General features: G+C 32.8%; 2 protein-coding genes across 19 annotated transcripts in view; both read right to left on the minus strand.

Annotated features, from left to right (window-relative positions):
• Nucleotides 1-1695: 1695 nt before the first annotated feature.
• Nucleotides 1696-24488, minus strand: part of LOC125854978 (mediator of RNA polymerase II transcription subunit 15a) — a 162868-nt gene continuing 140075 nt past the window's right edge. For 5 of the 18 annotated variants that reach the window (XM_049534607.1, XM_049534605.1, XM_049534594.1 and 2 more), the window contains 9 exons: nucleotides 10918-11038; nucleotides 9005-10381; nucleotides 8569-8639; nucleotides 7066-7140; nucleotides 4715-6034; nucleotides 4291-4626; nucleotides 2609-2809; nucleotides 2393-2481; nucleotides 1696-2058 (listed from right to left, as the gene is read on the minus strand). In XM_049534607.1, coding sequence (XP_049390564.1) covers nucleotides 1851-2058; nucleotides 2393-2481; nucleotides 2609-2809; nucleotides 4291-4626; nucleotides 4715-6034; nucleotides 7066-7140; nucleotides 8569-8639; nucleotides 9005-10381; nucleotides 10918-11038 — 3798 coding nt within the window. In that variant the 3' untranslated portion in view covers nucleotides 1696-1850. Of the gene's footprint in view, nucleotides 2059-2392; nucleotides 2482-2608; nucleotides 2810-4290; nucleotides 4627-4714; nucleotides 6035-7065; nucleotides 7141-8568; nucleotides 8640-9004; nucleotides 10382-10917; nucleotides 11039-12674; nucleotides 12787-13426; nucleotides 13539-24488 lie in introns of those variants that run through there. The other 13 variants (XM_049534604.1, XM_049534595.1, XM_049534601.1 and 10 more) reach the window with 6 other exon arrangements.
• LOC125854980 (mediator of RNA polymerase II transcription subunit 15a-like) overlaps nucleotides 23822-24488 on the minus strand; it is a 129533-nt gene continuing 128866 nt past the window's right edge. The window contains exon 8 of the mRNA XM_049534609.1: nucleotides 23822-23980. The gene's annotated coding sequence lies outside the window, so the exon portion shown is untranslated. The remainder of the gene's footprint in view (nucleotides 23981-24488) is intronic.

Raw genomic sequence — 24488 nt, forward strand, 5'->3', positions numbered from 1 at the left:
AGAAAAACTTACCAATATTTGATTGTAAATTAATAATATTTTTAATCTTTTAAATTTTATAGTCTTACACTTGTCATTACAACAATAATAATATATCAAATATAATACACATATAGAATTTACAGAGAATAATATATATCTAACATAATTTTATGATCTTAAATTTGTCACGAAAAATATTAAGATGAGAACACAAGCAATCAAATCTATTTTTGTGCTTTTAATTGTTTTATTAAGGTGTTTCTAATAAAAGAAGTTAGTTAAACAAAAGTTGTTAGATTAAGAAAGGGAATGTTCAGAAACCTTATCACAAATAGAAACTTGTTATTTTTAGTAGAAAATGATAGGAATATGAGTTTATTAAATACTACTAAATTTCGAATTGTGTGTCATTAGTCCTTAAAAATGATTATCCAAAGAATATGTTTTATGACTATTGAATTTTCAAGATTCTATCATATAATATTGTTTTATATTATAAATTACTAATGTTACGTATTAAAGTCACTAGTTCAATCTTGATTATAATTGATTTTTTTAATAAAAAAAATCATTCTGAAAATTAAGTTTCGCGCATTATAAAATTGATTTATAAAATATTATTCACAATATAATTTCTTTCATTCCCAAAACTCATACGTAGAGAAATGAGAATGATAGGAATATGAGTTTATTATTTACTACTAATTTCGAATTGCGTGTGATTAGTCCTTAAAATAATGATTATCCAAACAAAATGTCTTATCACTATATTTAATTTCAAGATTCTATCATATAATGTTGTCTTATTCTATAGATTAGTAGTGCCATGTATGAAAGTCACTAGTTTGATAATAATTGATTTTTTTTTAAAATTTCTATAGCATATTTATATTGCAGTTGGATGAATTCGGATCGCTTTATAGATTTTATAATGGTGGTATTATTCGCAATAAAATTTCTTTCATTTCCAAAACCCAAATTCGAAACACCTTATTAAGAATATAGGAATCTCAACCGTCCCACCAGGTTTACTTTAATCAATTAGTTCAATATCAAGTTTAATCAAAACATTTTGACACTTTTTCTTTCTACTTCTTTTATTTTGCAAATAAATAATTCTGAGTTTTACTCGTAAGTTCAACGAAAAATTTTAACTATAATTCTGACAAGAGGCAAAAATTGAGAGAAACTGTAAGGACGTAAATAAGCATAGGCAGATAATCCTAAACACTTCGACTAACTAATAAAATATGTACAAAGTGCATAAGTTGCACACACTTCATACTAAAAACTCATACCTATACATACAGATATATATTTTGTCATGTTGGTAAATTAGTTGGTCTAACGATATATATCTATAACTTCCTCCTCCTGTAATCATGTAAGTGCCCCATTCATAAACCTCATATGGTTCCAAAATGAATCAAGGCAGATCACCACAATGAACAAGCCATAAAAAAACCAATGTTTTAAAACCTTAAAATTTCACCAAGGGCACGTTTGGTTGGGGAATAAGTTATCCCGAAATCAATTATCCCAACCAAACATGGGATAAGCTCATCGTAAACTAATCCTGAGATCAGTTATCCCTTGTACCAAACAAGCGCTATGTTGAAAAATATTCTGCATAAAATAGTCATTTGAGTTGAAGGACAGACACCTCAAAAGGCAAAATCCACACACTTGAGTACAAACAACTCAAGGGGGTACAAAAACTTATCCAGCAACAACCAGCATATAAGAATGAATCTCAGCATTCAATTCAGGAAGACGACAATTACGCAATCACCATCAGAAAATAGGAGGTAGCAGCAGGAGAGCAAGGCCGAAGGCAGATGAAGAAAACCTCATAATTCCGTCTTTGATCATGCTGCAATCGAACAGTTCTCCCAAGACCCGTACTTTGAGCTGAAGGTTCCTCCTCCACTTTGCTGTGCATATTCACAAATTACAGCACGAGCACAAACATCCCAAGTCTTGGCTATGTCTTTTAAAGACATTGGCTGTGAAAGACTTCGCAGGGAGACACTAAACCTTGACTTGGCCTTCGTGGATAGATCTTCATACTCTTTACTGCAGAAGAAAATAGTTGAAACGCAGTTTTTAAATGTATCACATAGGAGTTAAAAGTGGAGACTATAAGACTGCATAAAGTGATTTTCAAAACCTAGTTGATAATCTTAACGCAGATCAAAAGCCACATGTACAAAATCTTTTATGATTGGCCATTAGAGAATTCAAAATTGTAAGACCTTTTTCACAAATCAACAAGGTATAATGAATACGGCATAAAATCAGGTCTATTAATGCTTTTTTGACTTCATATGTTATAACTGCTCTTACTTTTTTTTATTTTATAACAAGGACTATAATTGCTCTTATCAAGAAGACTGCCAAATTTACTCACCTGACTTCAACTGGAAACTTGTCCAACAAAATCGGAGAGCAGTTTGGATAATTAACTGGAACGAGCAATCTCAAAGGCTGAATTGGAGACTGCACAGAAGTAAAATACCATCATTCAACCAAAGAAACAAAAAATGTAAAAGAGTTGATGACTGATTTTCTTTTTTTGATACGTAGTTGATGACAGAAGTTCAGTATATGAAGATCAATATCTTACCATCTGCGCTGAAGCATACAGTGCTTTTAAGTTTGGACTCAACGCAACGGCAGTGAAAGAACACTTAACAGTAGTGCCTTCACCGCCCTCTGTTGCAGCAGCAAGAGCACTTGGATCAACACCTTCGTCACTAATTTCTACAACAGTGTCGATAAGTTGCCGATTGATTTTTTGTATCTCTTCAACCAGTGCAATATTAACCTACAATAGAGTACTAATTGCTGTTATTTACAAGGTAAAGCTGGAAAAACCAAAAGTTGACAAGTAAAGCAATTTCCTTGTCAAAGATCAACACATCAATATGAATGCAAGATCAAGGAAATCAGCATCTGAAAAAGATAACATTTTTGTGATCAAACACTCTATCTTACATCAACAAACATTGGATGTCTGATCATGAAAAAAAGAGAGGATGAAATGCACCTATGTGACAAACGAAATAACAAAAATAACTCATTTTCCCATAAATGCAAAGCTTCACGGAATAAAAACACCATTCCAGAATGTTGGTTCACATGCTGCCTAGAAGCAAAGTTGCTTTATATTCTCGAGTCTTAAAAATTATAATGCCTATTGCCCTGTATCTTCCAAAGCTTGGAATGTTTTCAATTTGAATTTCTGCTTTTCCTGTTGAACAAATTTACTCGTCTGGAAATACAATTACTCTATCAAATGATTAGGTGGGATTCAAGTGATTCACATTGTTTATAATAACACAAAAAAGGTAGGGTGAATCCAGGCATAAAGAAACCCAATATGAAAATGCAAGGACCAAGTGTTTTGTGTCAATCTAAATGCCAAAGAGCCTAGCAATAAAATGAGGTGCAGTTGGGGATTCAAGTCAAAATAGTTCATAAATAGGCAGTAACTAGACATCTGAGTACAACTTCCACCTCGGTTTTAGTTCACCACTAGAATATATTCACACACTAGTTGCTACAAAAGGGATAATATTGAAACCATATAGATAGAAGGCATATTATTATTGTTTCCGTATAGATTTGTATCGAGTGCTGCTCAGGCACAGTAAGGCTGAGGGACACTTAAGAGCCGGGAAGTTTGTGGTATGGATTGGGCATTATCATATGTTGAAGGAGCAGACACTGAATGACAGTCTGGTACAAAGACTGAGCAGCCAACTGAAAGTCTCAGGTTGCATATAGCATTCAATATAATGCATTTGTTTTATTCTAGACAGTCATCTTATTTGTTTAGATTATTTAGACATACTCACAAGCTGCAAGAGTACTAAAGAAGTAAAACTCATGTCTCATTCACATAAAGTAATGTTTGATTTTCCCATACAATATTCTACCATAGCCATCAAAGTTTTCAGAACAGAACTATAAGTAGTAGTTTGGGGTTGAAGTTCCAGTTGCAGAAACATAATCAATTAAATGAAAGAGCAGGCACATGGAATGATTGTTAAAAACCACTTTGAGTCGAGTTTCAGTTTGCATGCAAGCTGAAACTTCAGGAAATATTCCACCATATTGCATTTGGTCATTCTACTCTCTCTCTAGCAGTCATGGCCAAAGATCAGTTTTTACTTTTTTAACTCTAAAGTGCACCTGAATGGACCTCCTTTTTCTTTTAAGAACCAATATAGTCTACCACGGAGCTCTCATGTTTGGACGTGCAGTTTTGTACTTTTGTCCTGTAAGTAGGCAGCAGAAGATTACCTCTATTTTAGGTCTTTTGGCATTAGATGTTGCTGTTGACTCTAACTCAGGTGTTTCAGAATAACTCAGCTGCCAGAAACTATCATTTAAACTGCAGCTTGACGACACAACGTTGGAAGTTGTATATCGCTTCATTTTCTTTGTTCCTGTAGGTCCATCCTGCGTAAAGTAGTTTCTCGCTTGGAGACGACATTTGGTCATGGCAACCAAATCTTCGCCAACAGCTGCTCTTGATCCATTTCCTGGAGCAGATCCTGCTATTCTATCATTCATACTGACAACTGAACAGATGTCTTGAACTGACGACTGCAATGCTTTGTCAGACATGTTTTTAACCTGAATATAATAAATAAGTCAAATCAAATGAAGACAGATTATTGGGATTACTGAAGATATAAATTAAGTATAATGGTATAATACAAACCGCTCTCATCAAGCGATCCAATGGTTGTTCAACACTTGACCTGCCAGGAACAGCAGCTGAGACATTGGCATGTGTACCATCTAGAGGAGTAAACTCAGCAAGCAAAGGTGAGGCTGATATCCCAGGAGTACCAATTGCAAGGGATTGGGCAGGTGCAGAAGCAACAGTAGCTTGCTGATGCATTATATTTCCAGATGTGGTATGTGATCCAAGGCCAGCACAAACTTTTTCAGAATCCCCCGGCATTGGAGATGGAGCCAAGGGAGTTGAAGGAGAAGGGACAACAAATGGCGAGCTTGCGGATTGGAGAGGAGTCCCAGCTTTGGTAAGAGACGCCAACATATTTTGTTGGTCAATTTGTGGAGAAGGATGTTGGGTAACCTGAGGAGACAATGCTTGATGGAGTTGAGGTGAAGATATTCCTGGCTTCAATTGGGGATGATGAGATCCAACACGCTGGCCAACTGACTGTTGTTGCTGTAAAACTCCTGTTTTTATCCCCATTTGCTGCCTTATCTTTAGGTCATTAGCATCAGTCATCTGTTGAAGCTGAGACATCTGGTGGGTTGGCAATAGCGTGGTCTGCTGTTGCTTCGCTTGCTGCTGTTGTATTATCTGCTGTCTTTGAAAAAGTTGCTGCTGCATATGCCTATGGTGGTATTGCTGTCTTAATTGCTGGTTCTGCAACATTTGCTGCTCGTGCTGCTTAGGAAGTGACTGTTGCAGGGCGTTTGAATTTTGCTGTAGGGAACCGAGGTTTGCCTGTACGGAGTTTGTTCCACTTTGTGAGCTTAATGAGCTCATGTTAACTTGTTGAGGACTGTTAACAGGATTCTGTTGTAAAGAGCCAGTAGCCACCTGCTGCAGTGAGTTCAATGAATTACCCTGTCCCAAATCCACAGTGGAACCAGGCTGTACTGTATTTATCATGTGTTGCTGGGAGTTGGAAATTGTTGATACGCCAGACAAGGTATTATGTTGCAAGTTGGTGAGATTATTCTGCGGCATTGCTGCCATGGAACCCTGTACAGGTTGCATCGATGGATTAGATTGACCATCAAGAGATTGTGGTTGCTGAAGCTGCATGGAAGACTGAGGAAGTTGTCCCTGCAGTGGAGAAGAAGAAGGCTTGCTGCGCGGCCTATTGGAACTAAGAAAGAAACTTATGTGCTTCTCAACCGAAACCAACTTTTCCTTGTGAGAAAGTTGAATATCCTGCTTGTTAAGCCGCAAGAAAAGCACAATGCGTTCCAGCGTAATCTTGAACATCTTGAGCTTTTCAATTTGCTCATTTTGAGGACGCTGAGGAAGAGAATCATGCTTAAAATCAGGAAAAAAAAATCAGTTTAGTCAAAGTCTTGTTTCTTGCCCTTTGCAAACTTTTAAAAGTCATGCTTCAAGTACCTCCCTCCCACAGCAAAGAAAAAGGGAGTAAAACTTAAAACCAACATAAAAAGACAAATAACATAGTAGCCAGGTGCCCAATTCAACAGAATGCTGACTTAAGCGCTCTTAAAATTTAGACAAATTAAGCCCTTGCCCGAAGAATTAGGGAAGCCTTGAACCCTTCCCCCAAGGGAACATAAAAGTGGCATCTACATCACAGTGTTCACCTAGATATGTGTAAATAGCTCATTTTATGGTGTCCTCCACCTATACTTCACAATCATACACAACGCTTCAACACAGACAAATGATGCAGACGCAAGAAATAAAAAGGAATTAACCGCACTACAATGTATTCCCAGTATGATACAACTGTTTCTCAAGATGGCTGGAAAGGAACTAAAGATGCAAAACTGAGAATTTAGAGTTTTGAGCTTTCTGCATCAGTTCTCAGTTAGATAATGTTCTAGGATTACCTATGGGCGTATCAAGGAGTTTGTATCAACTAGAAATGCCAGAGAATATATGTAAGAAGGAGCTATAGTACGTATCAGAAACATGCAAATAGATGAGAGGAGTTTCCAATAACCATAGGTTTATGAAATTTATCTTATACCAGTACTTGTTAACCTAGTTATGGATGACCTAACCAATATAATACAAATGCAGTACACCTTAGTGTATGCTATATGCAAATGATGGTGTCAATTGACAAACTTTCAAGGGAGTCAAACCATAATTTAGAACTATGATGAAGCAATTACAGGGCAATGCCTGCAGTGGTTTTGGATAAGTAGGGGAGAAATATATGATTGCAAGTACTGTCCCCATAAGAAGAATGATTTCTAAGAACTATTAACATCTCAAATTATATAAAAAAAACTAGTATCCAACATGCTGCACCATACACAGCTGGTAGAATTGCTCCAAAAATGTAATAATGGATTAAAATGTTGATGACATACCTGTTGCACTTTAGAAGCAATTTTGTGGTATAGATCATTGAGCTCTGCTAAATACGACTCCTTCATAGACTTTATCTGCATTAAAAATTTGCATCAGCTCAGAATTGCGCACATGTCCAGACTGCATTCCCATATGGATCAGTAGTAATTAGATCAACTTTCCGATACAGTAGAGAACAAACTAGAGAATCCTCATGAAAGAATCTTCCAGATAAAAAGGTAAAAAGTGAAGTGGAAGAGGAAGACTAAAACTCGTTAAAGAATCCATTTTGCATGATTCAACATGTGAATGAAAAAATAAACTGAACTTTGCTTCCTTCAGCTTCTTCGTACACGTTTCGCTCAGTGCTCACAGCAAGGGTCTAGTTCCAAGATGTGATAATAGACCAGCCCAATCAGGAGGAATTAGAATATACTTTTCTATAATTGTTTGGGAGATATAATATGGTTTAGTGTGGGAACATCATTTTCTTTTTCACTTTACACCTTTATTACCAGTGAAGCAAAATGAGGGTAAACAATGAATAACAACAATGTAGTTAGCTTCACAAGTAAAAAGGCATGTTGATGTTATATCTTTATTCTTGGCCAACTCAAAATATTCCAACTTACACTCCTAGCTAGTAAACCAAGTCGGGTATTTAAGTACAAAAAGCTAGAGGGGCAGACTCATTATCATCCACATTTCAAAACAGGAAACAATGAATTTCTCGTGCATCCCAAAAAACAGAAACAAAAACAGTTACCAACTAATACAGATGAATGTGTCTTTTCACAAAGAACAATATTTTCTAATAGCCATATATGCAAGCATATACTTCCTGCATGAATAGATTTACCCTTTAATGTAGCAATAAATTTTTTAGTTTCCATGGAATGAAACAATTAGGGACATATTATGAGGACCCTGACCCAAACTTACGGACATATTACCTCGTGAGTTCAGACAATACATAACAACATTCAACTATTTATAATCACTTCATCAAAAAACAAGTGTAACCAATCAATTTATTTACTTCACTTCTCAATTATGCCAGTAGAAAGTGCAAGGAAATTCAAGTGCTATAATATTGGATTGAGAAGAGCTCAAATGAAGCGACATAGACAACAATAATTCATATAACAGACCCTAACTTGATTAACATTGAGGCATAATAGTTGTTGTACCTCACTTCTCAATTGAGAATAAATCAATTTCTTACAAGTTAGCTGTAACAAGCGTAATTTCATAATTCTTCTACGAATTGGAACACAGTAAAAGTGCTTTGCGGGAATGGGTATGACCATGAATTTGCTGAATACTTATTTTGATAAACCTCCTCTATTACTCCATCAATCACAGGAAATATTTCACAGCATTCAGCTACTTCTTATATTGTTGCAACCAGTCAATTTATCAAAATACAGTTCACTTGTCAATTTCCAAAACAACAATTTCCAGTAATTTCCTCAGTCTTCAACATCCCGTGCATATAGAAATACCATTGAAAAAAAAAATACCTTTTGGTAAACCTCCTCCTGCCAATCAGCTGCATTTGCATTTCCCGTCTGAGCTGTAGAATCTAAAGATGCTACAAATAAACCAAAAGTTAAGGATAGCACAAAAATATTGAAGGACTTGACTCCTTACAGCATTAAAATTTCAGGCAAATTTTGGGATATGAAAGGTGTTGGGTATTTCAGATAAGTATGAATATTATCTAAAATATCCATCACCTTTCATATCCCAAAACTTGCCTGAAATTTTAATGCTGTAAGGAGTCAAGTACTACTCATTTTTACATAAACAAAATGTAAACCAGTGGTTAACATAGTGTAGAAGTCCTATACCTTCACACACATAAGGCATGAAAGGTGGAAATATCTAAGAATGACAAACTGCTAAAGAGTGATTTATGAGACCTAATTGAAAGCTTTGACTAAGAAAAATACATACTTGATGAGGCTTCAGGTGCGACTCTTTGTGATTGATATAGCTGCTTCTGCTGTTCCATTACATTCTGCTGTTGAAGCAAGGGGGCTGATGGTTGAAGCCTCTGTTGCATCTCTCTTTGCAATTGATTCGCCTGTTGCTGCAAACCCAAAGGTGGCTGTAACTGTCCTGGTTGTGATTGACTCTGAGACATCATTTGCTGTTGTGCTGGCTGCGACTGTGATTGTTGACCTTGGTTTGGTAACAAGGTTGTAGTACTCTGCAGCATTTGTTGTTGTACAGGAACTTTTGGTTGTTGCATCAAATGGATAGGGTGCTGATTAGATGTCAAGCCAGAGTTACCAGGTTGTTGACTTCCAGACAGCTGTTGCTGCTGGACCCCAGCAATATTACTTTGAGAGCCCAACTGCTGCTGATGCATATTTTGAAAGCTGTTTTGCGGATTAAGTAACTGCTGCTGCTGCAGACTGTTATAGTTGTTCTGTTGGCCCACTAGCCTCTGCTGCACATCAGGCATTGTATTCTGTTGACTCATCAATTGGTTCTGCTGGAGATTTGCAACATTTGTCTGTTGTGCAATCAGCTGCTGCTGCTGCTGCTGTTGTTGTTGGTGCTGTTGCGCTGGTAAAATTGGTTGCTGTAGCATTGACGATTGCTGTTGATGAAGCATGGGAGCCTGCTGCTGTCTCAAAACTGATTGTTGCCGTTGGTGAAGTACAGATTGAGTTGACTGTTGAGCATTTGACTGTTGATTCTGCTGAAGGTTGGACAAAGAAGTTGATTGTATTGAAGAAGGTTGCATCATAGCTTGCTGAGAAGGTTGTGTCTGAGTAGATTGTAGAAGGTTTTGTTGCTGCTGTGGTGGCTGTTGCTGCTGCTCCTGCGGCTGTTGCTGCATGTGAGATTGCATCAAGGACTGTGATGTGCTTCCCGGCTGAAATTTCTGCTTCATCATTTGATGCTGATGCAGTTGCTGCTGGTAAAGATATTGCTGTGTTGTCTGGGACTGCTGCTGTTGCTGTTGAGAAACAACCTGTTGTTGTCTTCCCTGCATCTGCCTCTGAGAATTAGCAACCATATTAGGAGGCATGCCTTGTCCAATGGCATTTCCTACTAAGTTTTGACCAACATTTGGCATGTTTTGCATGGTTTGCAAATTTGAATTCTGGCCCACGACATTTGGCATGGTACCCTGCGTCAAATTACTCACAGAAGGAAGTGAAGGAGCCAAGCTAGCAGAATTTTGCAGCCCAGTTGATGCCATATTGTTCTGAAGGTTTTGCTGCAACAGTGGTTGTCGTGTTTGAGTTTGATTGGCCACCATAGGTACAGGAAGTTGCTGTGCTTGGCTGTTAACTTGGGATTGCATACTGTGCGATCCTACAGAAATGAATCAAAAAGAAGCCAGTCAAGATGCTATCAAATAACTAGCAAACATAATAACATTAAAATAAAATACAAACAAGCAGCAAAAGTAAACACGTATTTTTTAGTTGAAGATACAAGAAACAGAAGTCATTGCTTTGTGAAAACTGATTCGAAAATACAAAAGAGAACTTTGACTAAGTTACTTATTAGACAAATAAACAACAGTATGTAGTACTGTAAATCATAAGCTTTTCTTCTGTCCCTTGTCTTGGTTAGCTAATAAGAAAAGAATAGTCTGGATATAGAGAAAGAGCAGGGCCAGGACTCTGACCTAGAGCACAAACAATACGTATTAGGGCTAGTCACCAAAATTATAGATCACTCAAAGAATAGCTCAATGGTTCAAGCATCTAAAATTTCCTTTACACTTATTAGCTACAGAGAGCAAACTTTTCAACAGCAGAACGAAGTAATTAGGTTTGTACAAAACGTACTGTCAGACAAGATTTCCCTATTTGAAATGCAGCACATGATATTTCATTGTTCACCTGGACCAAGGGCATTCTGACCACTACTTGCAGGATTTGGCTGAACAGAATTGGTCATAGGAGTTTGAGATTTTGTCTCCATGGTCAGCATCTTTAAAGATATCTTCCGAAGATAATCTTGCTGCAATATTAGATAAATATAAGTTAAAATACATACAACATAGGGTTGGCAAACTGAAGGTAGGCTATGCAGGGCGGGTTCAAATATTTTTTTAAAAACACTGATACAGCGTGGGGCGGGTTGCAGAACTATGAAGGGGGTTTAAACAACAATGTATCCAGTGTAACTCCCACAAGTGTGTCTGGGGAGGGTGAGGAGTGTACACAGACCTTACCACTACCTCACCACTACCTCAAAAAGATAGAGAGATTGTTTCCGATAGACCCTCGGGCCTTGGCTGAAGTAAAGAATCTCCAAGCAGCGGTTTGAACAAGAACAAAAAGAGAAATTAAGTTCTTAGTACTAAACTTCCTTAGGCGAGCAACCAGATCTGGGAAGGATAGTGTTTACACAGACCTTAAACCTACTTCGTGGAGGTTGCTTAGGCGTGCAAAGACATTCAAATTAGATCTAAATTATTTTTTTGTGGTGGTCAGTATAAAAATTAGTGTAGAAGTAGATTTTGTGAATCTATGTGGTCACTCAAATAAGAAATTATTTAATTTAATTCCATATAACTTGATTCTATCCATTTTGCGTTGACAAATATATAGTCAGCACTGCCCCCAAGGCCTAGCTCGAGTGGCAAAAGGTGGAGGATTTGTGACTTGGGTTGCATATTCAAGCCCCTCACCATGCAAGGCGAAGCTAGGTATTTAAGTGGAGAAGTGTAGAGGGGAGGGCCCATTATCCACTGAGTTTAAAAGGCTGTGATTGGTCCAAAGGGTGGAGGGTCACAGCCAGATTTCTCGGTTATAAAAAAAAATAAAAAAAAAATAAAAAATATATATAGTGAGCACTCTTGGGGAATAATAATTAATATGATACTATAATATTTACGTGTGAGAAAAACATGTCAATATGCAGAATTAACCCTGTTTTTTTGTTCTTGACATCACTGTAATAGGTAATTTAACTTAAATAAATTACCAATTAAATACGATTTACAGATCTCATGCTTAAGATGAACTATATATAGTATCAGGCTCTTCCATTTCCCTGTTATAAGAACCTTGATGAGAGCAAATATAAGAATATCCAATTATTATTTTTAATGTCAGCAATGTCTTAGTAAAATTGCTAAACTAGTGATTCATGTGTTCGTTTAGGAGTGCGAAGATCTACATAAACATAATGATACGGGTGGGGGGTCAAAATCTTCGCAGGATTATGCGGGTTTGGCCCGCAACCGCACTGTACCCGGTCCGCTTGCCTTCCCTAATACAACGTGTCTAGATGACTGGAAAGACGAATGCAAGTTTATACAAGCATGAATAACATCAGTGAAGAGGAGAAAAAATTGAATCATTTATGTAGAAGAATCACACATCGGATAAATGGGTGGTTTCCTTGTATGGTTTTGGAGAACAAATTGCATCAAGAGTCCCAAATCGGATGAAAGGGATGGGCTTATATGGTCTCGGAGAACAAATTGAAACAAGAGTCCCACATTGGATGAAGAGGGATGAGTGATTCCCTTATATGGTCTTGAAAAACAAATTGCATCAAAAGTCTAATATTGGATGAAAAAGGCAGGGGTGGTTTATGAGCTAGCTTTACAATTCGAACAAATAAGAAACACGTGTAGACTACATACCTGACTTGTAGCAGCAGAATAGATCTTTTCTTCAAACCTCACAGCAATTTTCTTAAGCTCCTGTACTCCTTCTTGCCCAGAAACAGGAAGATGCCTCTTTAAGGTCTCCATTCTATACAACCATATCAACAAAAGATCAACATAAACTCTTGATAAAAGCACAATCTAGATAAATACTTCTCAAATATATTAAAAACAATTCGACATCACGCCCTGCTACAAAAGACTAAAACTTATTTCCTCTAAACAAATATAAGTAGTTATAATCCAATTATCGCAAACAACAACCTACCATTTCGACATATCTAAAACAAAATATAAAGCACAGTGAGTAAAACTTGGTTTTCCCACTTGAACTAGTTCCTTGACTGATCCACCACACGCTAACCCCACCCCCAACAACAACAACATACCTAGTGTAATCACATACGTGGGGTCAGAGTGTACGCATCTGTTACCCTTGACTGATTACCAAAATTGGAAATAACTAGGGCATAAACTTCCAATCAACTAACCCAGTACCATTAACAAAAAACCCCCAAAATTCACCTGATAAAGTGAGTTTCCATAAAACAGAAAGACACTGGAAAAGAACATGCATCAGATTGATTAATCAATACTTCTAACGAAATGGGGTTTCTTCAGATAACCGATAAAACACAAAAAAAAAACCTAAAATTCAAAATTCCAAATCCTTTTAACAAATGAAAAAATAAGAACAAGTCGCAAAACCAAAAATAGAAAAAGCTTACATCTTGTTCACAATCCTTTGACGCGAATCGGGCAAAAGTTGAGTCCTCCAATCACCGGAATCCATAGCTCCGGCAGCCGCTCCGCCACCTTCACCACCTCCCTGAGCCTGAGCGGCCCTCCAATTATTCCCATCCATTTCAATTCCACACCAAAATTCCTTAATCCACAATCAATAATCACAATTTCTGGCTTCGATCAAAAGCAAAAAAAATTCCAAAATTTCGACGAAAAATCACAATTCCGCCTAGATTCTGAGTGTATAAATAAGAAACAAGACTCCCAAAGTCTTAATATTATTCATTCATATATAGTAATGTAAATAAATATTTAGTAATATCTGACTAATACCAACGTGTCCAGCCGCCATTGACTCAAAATCTCTGGCCCATTCACTAGTTTTACACAATTTTAAGAAAATTTATGTTTAATATAGTGATTTTATTTTAGCTTTGTGTGGTTAATAAGAAGCTTTAAAATAACTAGTTTTTTGACACGTGCGTTGTAAGTGATTACCAATTTCAAAAAGTAAATAGTATTGCTTATTTAAGCGAAGATTTGAATAATAAGTTTAGCAAAAATTAATATTGCAGATTCTTTTGTAAATGTTCAATGTGGATCGTCATATATATATATATATCTCTTATTTACGCAAACCTATGAAGATGGTAAATGAAATTTTTTATTAGTTAGATGCAATAATGTATATATTTATTTCAATTTGATGAGGTATGTAATTAGTCTTATCTCACTAATATTAACTTATATTTGCTTTGTATTTTTCTTGTCATCTAACCAGATGTGTTTTACATCATTAAATTGTTTAGATGTCATATTAACATGTGAAGAGAACAACTACATTTTATGTATCCACATATTTTCACATTTGTTGGTAGTTTTTTTATAAAAAAAACTCGAAACATTTAAAAATAATATATTTGAAGTTAGAAGATCTTGTTAACTAGATAATACATTTGTGACATATCTAATACTTTAATTTAAATATAAATACCTACCCAAATATAAATATATATTTGCATTAATGAAAATATTTATCTCATAAAATTAACAATTAGATAAATAATAGAAATTAAACTAATACAAACTTCAATTGACGTTATTACAAGTCATATGAACTTTTTTTCGTCTAAAGTACTGAAATATTAAGAAATAGAAAATAAGTAAAACAAAAGGGCAATGTTTATATAGTAATAACTATTTTGAAGCAAACTTCTTGAGAGTCTAAATCACATAAGTAGCATTGATAAATAAAGTCATTCTTTTGTCTTGAGTATCAAAAACAAATCGTGACAATTCTCTAAATTTTGAAAAAGATATTCAGAAGCATATATCTACATCACAAGAGAAAATTGTTCACAAAAACAAATGAATTTAGACTACATCATCATGTTAACTTCATATATTGGAACATTACATACTAATGTATATATTAAGCAAAAAAAATAATTATTATATCATCAAAATTATTTTCCTCAAGTACTCGAGGTTATGTAATATACCTTCTTAGGATAGAACAACTTACTTCATCAAAATAGTGGTACATCATATTCCGCTAAACTTCGAACTCACTCAACGACAATAAATCACACAAAAAAGTTTAAAATGCAAGAAGAAGAAGAAGAAGAAGAAGAAGAAGAAGAGTAGAAGATTAAAAAAATAATGGTTGGAAAATGAGAGGAAGCCCCTCTATTTATAGTAAACAAAGGGTAGTATGAACAAATATTTTTTTGTGTCTTATCTGAAAAGTCATTACCTTTTCAAGAAGTCACAACCCTTTGGAAAAGTCACAACTTATTGAAAAAGTTACAACTCTTTGGAAAAGTCACAACTGATTGAAAAAGTTACAACTCTTTGGAAAAGTCACAACTCATCGAAAAATCACAATCCTTCGAAAAAAATCACAACTTTTCGAAAAAGTCACAACTCATCAAAAAAGTCAGAACCTAAGTTAGGGATATTATAGTAATTTAACATTCAATTTAGGAGTTCATGTTTTTAAGGTAACTAGTTTTGACAAACGCACGTGAATATCAAACCACATATCACACTATTTTAAAAAATAACGTGAATGTTATTAAAATAAAAAAATAGTCACTCTTAAAATCTCTTAGTTTCAGCTCTTAAATATATTTTCTCCTCCCTTCTCTATAGTGCATTACTTTGTTATTATTGTATTAGTAAACTTAGCCGCGCTACACACGGTGTAAAAAAGTTTTAATTTTTTTTAACTTTCAAATTCAAATATATTAGATAACAAATTTTAACACTTATATTTGTAATTTTAACTTGATTTATGAATTGATTTTATCAAAAAGTTAAAAAAGAATCCTTATATTAGCACCGTCTAATATCTATACTTTTTTTTGGGTTGAATAGTAGCTATTATTTTATGTTAGTTATAATATAATAATTAAGAATTTATGACTTTATTATCCATTTGAATGAGTTCTCAAAATTAAATATGGTCACCTTTGATATTTTGTAAAAAATTTAAAGTGGGACTTTTAGTCTTCTAAATTTTTTTAAAAAGAAATCAAAAGAATTTCTATAAAAAAATCACGATTAGTATCATTAAGAATTCAAAACAATAATATTAAATGTATAATTACAATAGGAAAAAGTGATAATTATAAGTATTAGACATGTCAAATTATTTTATCTCGTAAAATAAATGTAGTTTAAAAATATGAGGAAATCCCTCCATTTATAGTTAAAATGTGCAGTATTAGTATGTGCATATTGTTCCTTATCATAAAAATATAGAAGATGTATTAAATAGGATGTTTAAAGAAGAAGAAGAAGAAGAAGAATGAATATTTTTTTTAAAAATGTAGTTTAAAAATTTGAGGAAGCCCCTCTTTTAATAGCCAACAAAGGGTAGTGTATAAAAAACTACTTATTGTGCCTTATCAAAAAGATGTCACAACCCTTTAGAAAACTCACAACCCTTCAAAAAGGTCACAACTCATCGGAAAATGTCACAACCCTTCGGAAAAGTCACAACTCTTCCAAAAAGTCGCAACCCTATAGAAAAGTCACAACCCTTCGAAAAGGTCACAACTCATCGAAAAAGTTATAACTCTTCGAAAATGTCATAACCCTTCAATGTGAAAAGGTTTTTGTCTTTAATATAATATAGTATAATACACATAAATAAATATAATACAATATAAAATATAGAAGATATACTACATTTGGTGTTTTAAGTTAGGTAGTATAGATAGATAAAAAAAGATAGATACAGATTGGTCTAATTTTAATTTGATATGGAAATTTTTTAAAAGTAAAGAAGACTTTTAATTTAAGGATCATATGTTAAATATATAAAAATATCTTTTCACTTTGTGGTCTTAAAGTGCACCCCACCCCAAGAAAAAAAAAATTCTATATTAAACTGAATAAAAGTAAAAGTACACTAAATAAATTGAAAACAAAATAGTACTTATTAAATGTTAGTTTGGACTCTTCAAACAAGTTTTTGATCAAATACTTTTTCTCCAATAGTTTGAGACTTTTCAGATTCTAAACACCAAGTTGTAGTTTGTGCAACGGAAAATCATTGGTCTTCTTGTCAAGTAGAAGTTTCTACAAAAGTATATTTTATGGCTATGAAAATGAGTAAATATATTAATTATCAAGATACTCTTCTTATTTGAAGTTGAGTTATTTCATTCTCCTTGTTGAATCAATTTTGGTTGATCTATCTAATTTACCCACAAAAAATATTGTAATTTTATGATTGAACAACTCTCACAATCTTCCTTGTTTAAAGAAGAATAGAAAACTTACAAAATTTGTAGTTTAAAAGTGTGAGAAACCCCCTCTATTCAAAGACATGAAAGGATAGTATGAAAAAGTTCTTATCGTGTCTTTCTCACATAAGTCACAACCTTTCAGAAAAATCACAACTTTTCGAAAATGTCATAACTCATCGAAAAAGCCACAACTCCATAAAAAAGTCACAACCTTTCGGAAGAGTCATTGCCTATCAATGTGAAAAGGTGTATGCTTTTAATATAATATAGCGTAAATAAATATAAAATTAAATATATAACATATATACTAAATTTAGTGTTTTAAGTTGGGGGTATTATAATAATTTAACATTCAAGTTAGGGAGTTCATGCTTTTAAGGTAGTAAAGATAGATATAGATTTATTAATTATTTAATTAGAGATAAAAGTGATAAATTTATCATTGCTTGAGTTATTAAATAATTATGTTTTTTTTTTAATAGATTGTCTAATTTTCTTGAGTAAAGGTTATATACTGTCACTGAAAGGAAGACTAATATAACAATAAGCAGTAGTTAATTTTATTTGTTACATATAGCTAACCCAATAAAAAGAGTTCCAAGCTTGTCTACTTCAATTATATTTAATGCAGATAAAGGGGAAACTAAGCAGTCAACAAGATTAACATTTTGATCAGGTTCGTTGACAATTTTTATTAACAGGTCGACTACTTTGTTTTTTCCCCATAAAATTATGCTTATTTTGGGATTTAAAGAAACTCTCTGCATTCATAAATTAAATTGTAACAAATTAAGTGATTGTCGTGTATGTAATCCGTGCAATAACTGAATTAGTAACATAAACAATGACTTGATACTTAAATTTGATGCAATTTTTCGAAAAGTAGAAAAACACAAAATTTTACATATATAACAAAGTTCGTAATTATTTTAGCAGAGAAAACTGCAATTCAAATTAATTGTCTCCAAGAAAAACATTTTGATGGGGAACCTCATTGTCAATCTTTATTAACAGGTCAACTACTATATTTTTCTCCATAAAATTATGCTTAAAAGCATGAACTCCCAAACATGAATGTCGAATTACTATCATACCCCCAATTAATAATAGTCAATTTATTTAATTATGTTATATTAAAAGTTGATACCTTTTCACATTAATGGATAGTGACTTTTGCGATGAGTTGTGACTTTTCCAAAGGGTTGTGACATTTTCGATGAGTTATGACTTTTCCAAAGGATTGTGATTTTTTCAAAGGGTTATAACTTTACCATAGGATTGTGCTTATTCAATAAGTTGTGACTTTTTCAAAGGGTTATGTCTTTTCGATGAGCAGAGACTTTTTTGAAGGGTTGTGACTTGTCTAATAAGACACAATCAAAACATATTCATACTACTATTTGTTAGCTATAAATAGAGGTGTTTCCTCTCACTTTTAAACTACAATATTTTTAGGTTTTATACTCTTCTTCTTCTTAAAAAATCTCAACTGTTATTTGCAATAGTTTATTAAGTTCAGCACCCAACGAAATTTGAGGTACCACATAAGAAAGAGTTGGTGAACAAATTGTAGCAAATCTTTCATCAATTCACACTCATATTTTCCTCTAACGATTTTCTTCACATACAGACATCAATATTATTTATATCATTTTGAAAATTAATACTCTTTAATTAAAAGACTAATTTCCTACGAATAGTCACAATAATGTCTACCTTCATCTTTCTTCGATCATAAATCACAACCATTCACTCCTTATAAATTCTTGGGGATCTCTTTTCTATGACAATTCGAGATCATTTAAAATTTTCATAAATGATTTATCCCCAATCCATTGATATGTTTCGCCGAAGTTCTTAGCATTGTAATTTAGGTATTGACTTTCTATTAAAGAAGAAAAGAAGAGAACAAAGAAATATGCAATTATCTATGAACTTTGTTTCACACAAAAATCTTCTATATATTTTGAGCTGGAATTTTAATTTATTTTTCTTATTTTGTTTCTTGAATAATTTCTTTTGTGTTTTCATTCGAGAGAGAATAAAAATAAACAAATACAAAAATGGCACATGATTGGGGTAAGATATTTCTTCTTTGTATTTCCAATTCTTATTCTTTAAACATAAAATGAAGGAGTTTCTTCCTAATTTTGATAAAACATCAGGCATCAACGTTGTCCATTGAATTAGTAGTTTTGATGTTAAGTCTATTGTTTCAAAAATAGATTTTCACTTTTACTAATAATATGATAAAATAACCATGATAATAAATATTTTTTAACAGATATTTAAGTAAAAATGAACGGAGAAAGTAAAGTGTTGGTGACAAGAGATTTCAATCAAATGAAACACTAGGGTGAATATATCATGAACATATATTTTCGCTTTCCTTCTTCATTGGCTATTAATTGATCCACATATTTTCCTTTTTTTTATATTTACGTTGATCAGTATGATTTTTTTAAGTATGAATTTCTTGTTATTTTGTGTTCATTTTTATCTAACAAAATGTTATGTCATAAGATACACTCTTTTCTAGCTATATAAAAATGATAAGAAAATTGCGATTAATCATAAAATGATCTTAAATCAAATTAAAGATTCTATAAATAATACTTTAAATTTTATTCATCTTTTAATTTTTTAATTGAAAAAGTTTAATGTTTTATATCACGATAGAACATCTATAAGATACTAGATACTCTCATAAGACAACATCTATATGATATGTATGCGGCAAAATAAAGGATAATTTTCTTTAGAACTAATTATTGACGTAATATATTTTTCTCTGTAACATTCTACGTATAAAAGTATTGACATTCACTATATAAATACACTTTTTGTGTTTGTAAAATTACATCTATATCATAGTCTTACACAAATATTAATTGAATAATAATATTTTGTAAAAGATATATAAAGTTTAAAGATAAAATATTAAAATATTTCTGACAATCGTTCTTCGTGTCATGCACATATTAAATTTCAAATATTAATATCTAAGAGGCCATTTAGTTACTGGATAAGGGCAAAGTTAATACATGAATAATTTGGTTATTCATGTATTAATTTTATACCATGTTTGGTTTGTAAATAGAATCAAAATTATTCTTATATAGATTTTATACAATGTTTGGTTGGTGTGTCTCCAAATGTTGTATAAAAATTTTTCATGTATTGATTTATGTGGTGTTTGGTTGCATTTTTGTAATTCTACATAGCTAATACTCACATAACTTATGAGGAAATCTATGTATAATTTTATGCGGGATAGAATGTGCAATAAGTTATGAGGGTATTAGTTATACATGAATTAAAATAATAAAATTACATATTTACCCTTAATTTGTTTACTTAATTATTTATTTCTAAATAATAATGTATATTAATATTAATTCACATGATTAATGAGTAATTTTTTATTTTTTTAAAAAAGGACTGGCCTAACTCAATTTTTTTTAGTCCGTGATACCCCCCTCCCCCACCCACCCACCCACACACAAACAAACCCAAAACAATTTGCCCCCGACTCCGACTCGAATTGTTCCATTTTATTATTTGTGCGCATCATATTATAGATTTCTGTAGCGCATCACACTGTAGATTTCTCGCCCCCCACCCACATGGGTCTGTTGCATTTTATCTTGGATACACGTTTTATAATTTTCTATTTTAAAAAAAAAAACGTATATTAATTTACAATAAATTAAACAATCAATAAGTAATAATATATGTATTATAATTTCTACCTAACTAATATTTGTATAATTAATACCTACATAATCAATACATGCATAACCAATACCTACATAACCAATACATGCATAACTAATACCTACATAACTAATACCTGCATAACTAATACATACATTACTAATACCTGCATAATTAATACCTACATAACTAATACCTGCATAACTCTAACCAGTAACCAAACTGCCCCTAAGAGAATAATTTTACTTAAATGGTGTCCATTATTTACAGTCATAACCTCAAGAGGAAAAATTATTGATGACCATTTTTTTATCTTGATATTATTTTTCTATTTTGTTGGTTAAGTTTGTTTACCAAATTGAGTAAAGTAAAGAACAATACTACTTAAGAAATTTTACTTTTTTCCCATATTAAAATTTTTTGAATGCATTTTTAAATGTTTCAATGATATCTCGTAATTTTTATCTCAAAAAATAATTAACTCTATTAAAATCTATATTAATCATTTAAAAGCACTTGTCAATATTCTTTCTGTTATAATTATTTACTAAAAAACTTTAATTTAGTAATATTAATTTTATTTTACAACATCGTATACTATGTGATATGATACATATGTGCAACGCACGTGTCATGAAACTAGTATATATATATATATATATATATATGTATTCCATGATATATTGAGAGGTCAAACAGATCATTTTGAAACATTCATCATTGAATTGCCATCTGTTTTAGCAACTACATTTAATAAAAACTAAAAGAAAATAAGGTGATAGTATATTTTCATTTATATATAGTTTATCTTTTAACTGATTTTATGTATAGAAGAACTTATACACTTGGCTAAATTGCATTGCGACTAAAATATATATGAGTTCGGAGCCTAGAGGGCAAAAAAAATTGTCAAAAATTTCAAAAGGGCACATCAAATTTTTTTAAAAACAAAAGGGCGAAATCGCTCCTGACGGAGGGATTTCCCTCTAACACAAAACGAAAAATCGCTTCCCTAGCAGCGATTTTGTAATTTTTTTTATATTTAAAATCGCTGCAATTTTGTAATTTTTTTTTTTTTAATTAAAATGGTTGCGATTTTAAGTTAGAATTATTTTTTCCTTACACATCACTGCAGGGGCAGCATTTTTCATGCCTAGTGCTATTATTTTCAAGCCTATTGTTAATTATTAACAATATAAAAATGATAAACAAGACGGACAATATACTCAATAAAATTGTTGAAGCATGAGGAAAATTGAATTATATATCATAAATAATAATAAAAGAATATTAAATTAAAATTCTTAACCAAAATCGCTGACAAAAGTTGTCGTACGATTTTCAGGAGTGATTTTCTTCTGACAAAAGTTGTCGTACGTTAAAAAAAATAAAAATCGCTGCCAAGATCGCTGCCTTAGCACCGATTTTCTCAAAAAAAAAAAACTTTTTTTCTTTATTTTGGTTAAGAATTTTTTTAAAAAAAGTTTTTTTTTAAAATTTAATATTCTTTTATTATTATTTATGATATATAATTCAATTTTCCTCATGCTTCAACAATTTTATTGAGTATACTGTCCGTCTTGTTTATCATTTTTATATTATTAATAATTAACAATAGGCATGAAAATAAAGCACTAAGCATGAAAAATGCTACCCTTGCAGCGATGTGTAAGAATTTTTTTTTTTTGACTTAAAATCGCAGCCATTTTAATAAATTTTTTTTTTCTTTTACAAAATCGCTGCGCTAGCAGCGATTTTTAATCTAGCAGCAATTTTTCGTTTTGTGTCAAAGGGTTTGCCCTTTTGGTTTTAAAAAAATTTGACGTGCCCTTTTGAAATTTTTGACAATTTTTTTTGCCCTTTAGGCTCCGGACCCAAATATATATAGAGGTTAAACAAAACAATCTTAGATTATGCAAGACAATTCCACAACTAAATTTCATTATTGATATAAGATAAACTATTAATGTCTAAAAAACGTTGCCCAAAATCGAATTTTCTAGCTCCCAAAAATATGAAAAGAACAATGAAATCATGTCGGAATTTTTAAAACTATCTGGAATTTTTAAAACTATCTCAGGAATTTAATGCAAACACGACAACCCAAGCGTGAAGGTAGAGTAAAATCACCCGTTTCAAATGAGTCTCAATTTTCTCTAAATGGTTCCTCAACCATGCCTAACCTTTCATCAACATCGTTAGGTTTAATGCTATAATTTTTTGCCAAAACGACGACTTGAAAAGTAAACTACAATTACTAGTATTATCACAAAAGAAAAATCAGCTTATAATTGTTCTTAACGAATTTTATATTTGAAAACGATTAAAATAGCATATCATTATTTAAGGAAACATACTTTATGAATAAATTGAAAAAAAAAAAAACTAAATCGAGAGACCACAAATTTTTTCGAGGAGAAATGTGACCTTTGTTTGTAAAAGTATTAAAGCTTCGTTGAACCCCTACTTGAAAGGGAGAATAGCGGAGTTGTTGTAGTCTTTTCCTACAGAGAAAGCGGCTAACTACCTGCAAAAGGCTCACTATACTCCATTTTAACAAATGAGAGTTTTTGGTGGAAAACGATGAACCACGCGAGCTGGTTATATGGATGGGACAGAGGGCTTGTAGAACTTGCTAGCACGGCTACGCAAGATTCAAACATTAGAAAAAATTAGAGATGGATATTTTGAATTTTAACCCAGATTCCCACAAAATTTATGTAATTTATCAGAATAATTGCGGTGCTTTCTAAATAATCTAGGGAAGGATGTATAAGTTGGTTCACGAGTACTTTAATTAATCCACATGGGTTCAAGAGTACTTTACATAACCCCTTATTCGTGCGCTCCACGCTCATCAAGTTTAGTACTAAAACTCAATCCATCAAAATTACAACCCAATCTATCTATCAATACCAAAAGTACCAAAACCATTCCATACATAACACAATCCATCATAACTACCATCTAATCAATCAAACACAGAAGTCTATCAAGCTCAGAAGTAATATCTTGCCCACTGGAATCCAACATAGGCGGCTGCCGTGCATATATATCTTGTGCCTGCGTAGAATATAACGTGCAACATATGATTAGTAACTTACGAGTAAATTGCAAGAAATTGTAAACTTTACACACAAAAAACCTTAGAACGAAACCAAGGATATCAACAACAACATAGCCATGTAATTCAACAAGTGGGATCAGGGGAGGGTAGGATGTATGCAAACCTTATCGTAGACAAATTGTTTCTAATAGACCCTTGGCTCAAAAGATATGTAACCAACGCAGGAAAGTAAGAAAGAAAAAGAGAGAACAAAGTAGCAATGTAAGAAACAAGTGTAGCAACAAATATTAATACACATAGGAGAAAAAAAAACTACGAGCTACGACAACACTAGACTCCCCACTAACCTTCCACTCAAATGTTTGACCTCCATACTTTCCTATTTAAACACTTAAGATCTTAGAACAAAGTAGAAGTAACACGAGAGATCATTCAAAGCTTAAGAGATTTATACTGGGAAAATTATAACAAGTCCCGAGTTATCAATCCCCCCCTCCGGCACCC

Source organism: Solanum stenotomum, chromosome 2 (assembly GCF_019186545.1).
Source record: "Solanum stenotomum isolate F172 chromosome 2, ASM1918654v1, whole genome shotgun sequence".
NCBI lineage: Eukaryota > Viridiplantae > Streptophyta > Magnoliopsida > Solanales > Solanaceae > Solanum > Solanum stenotomum.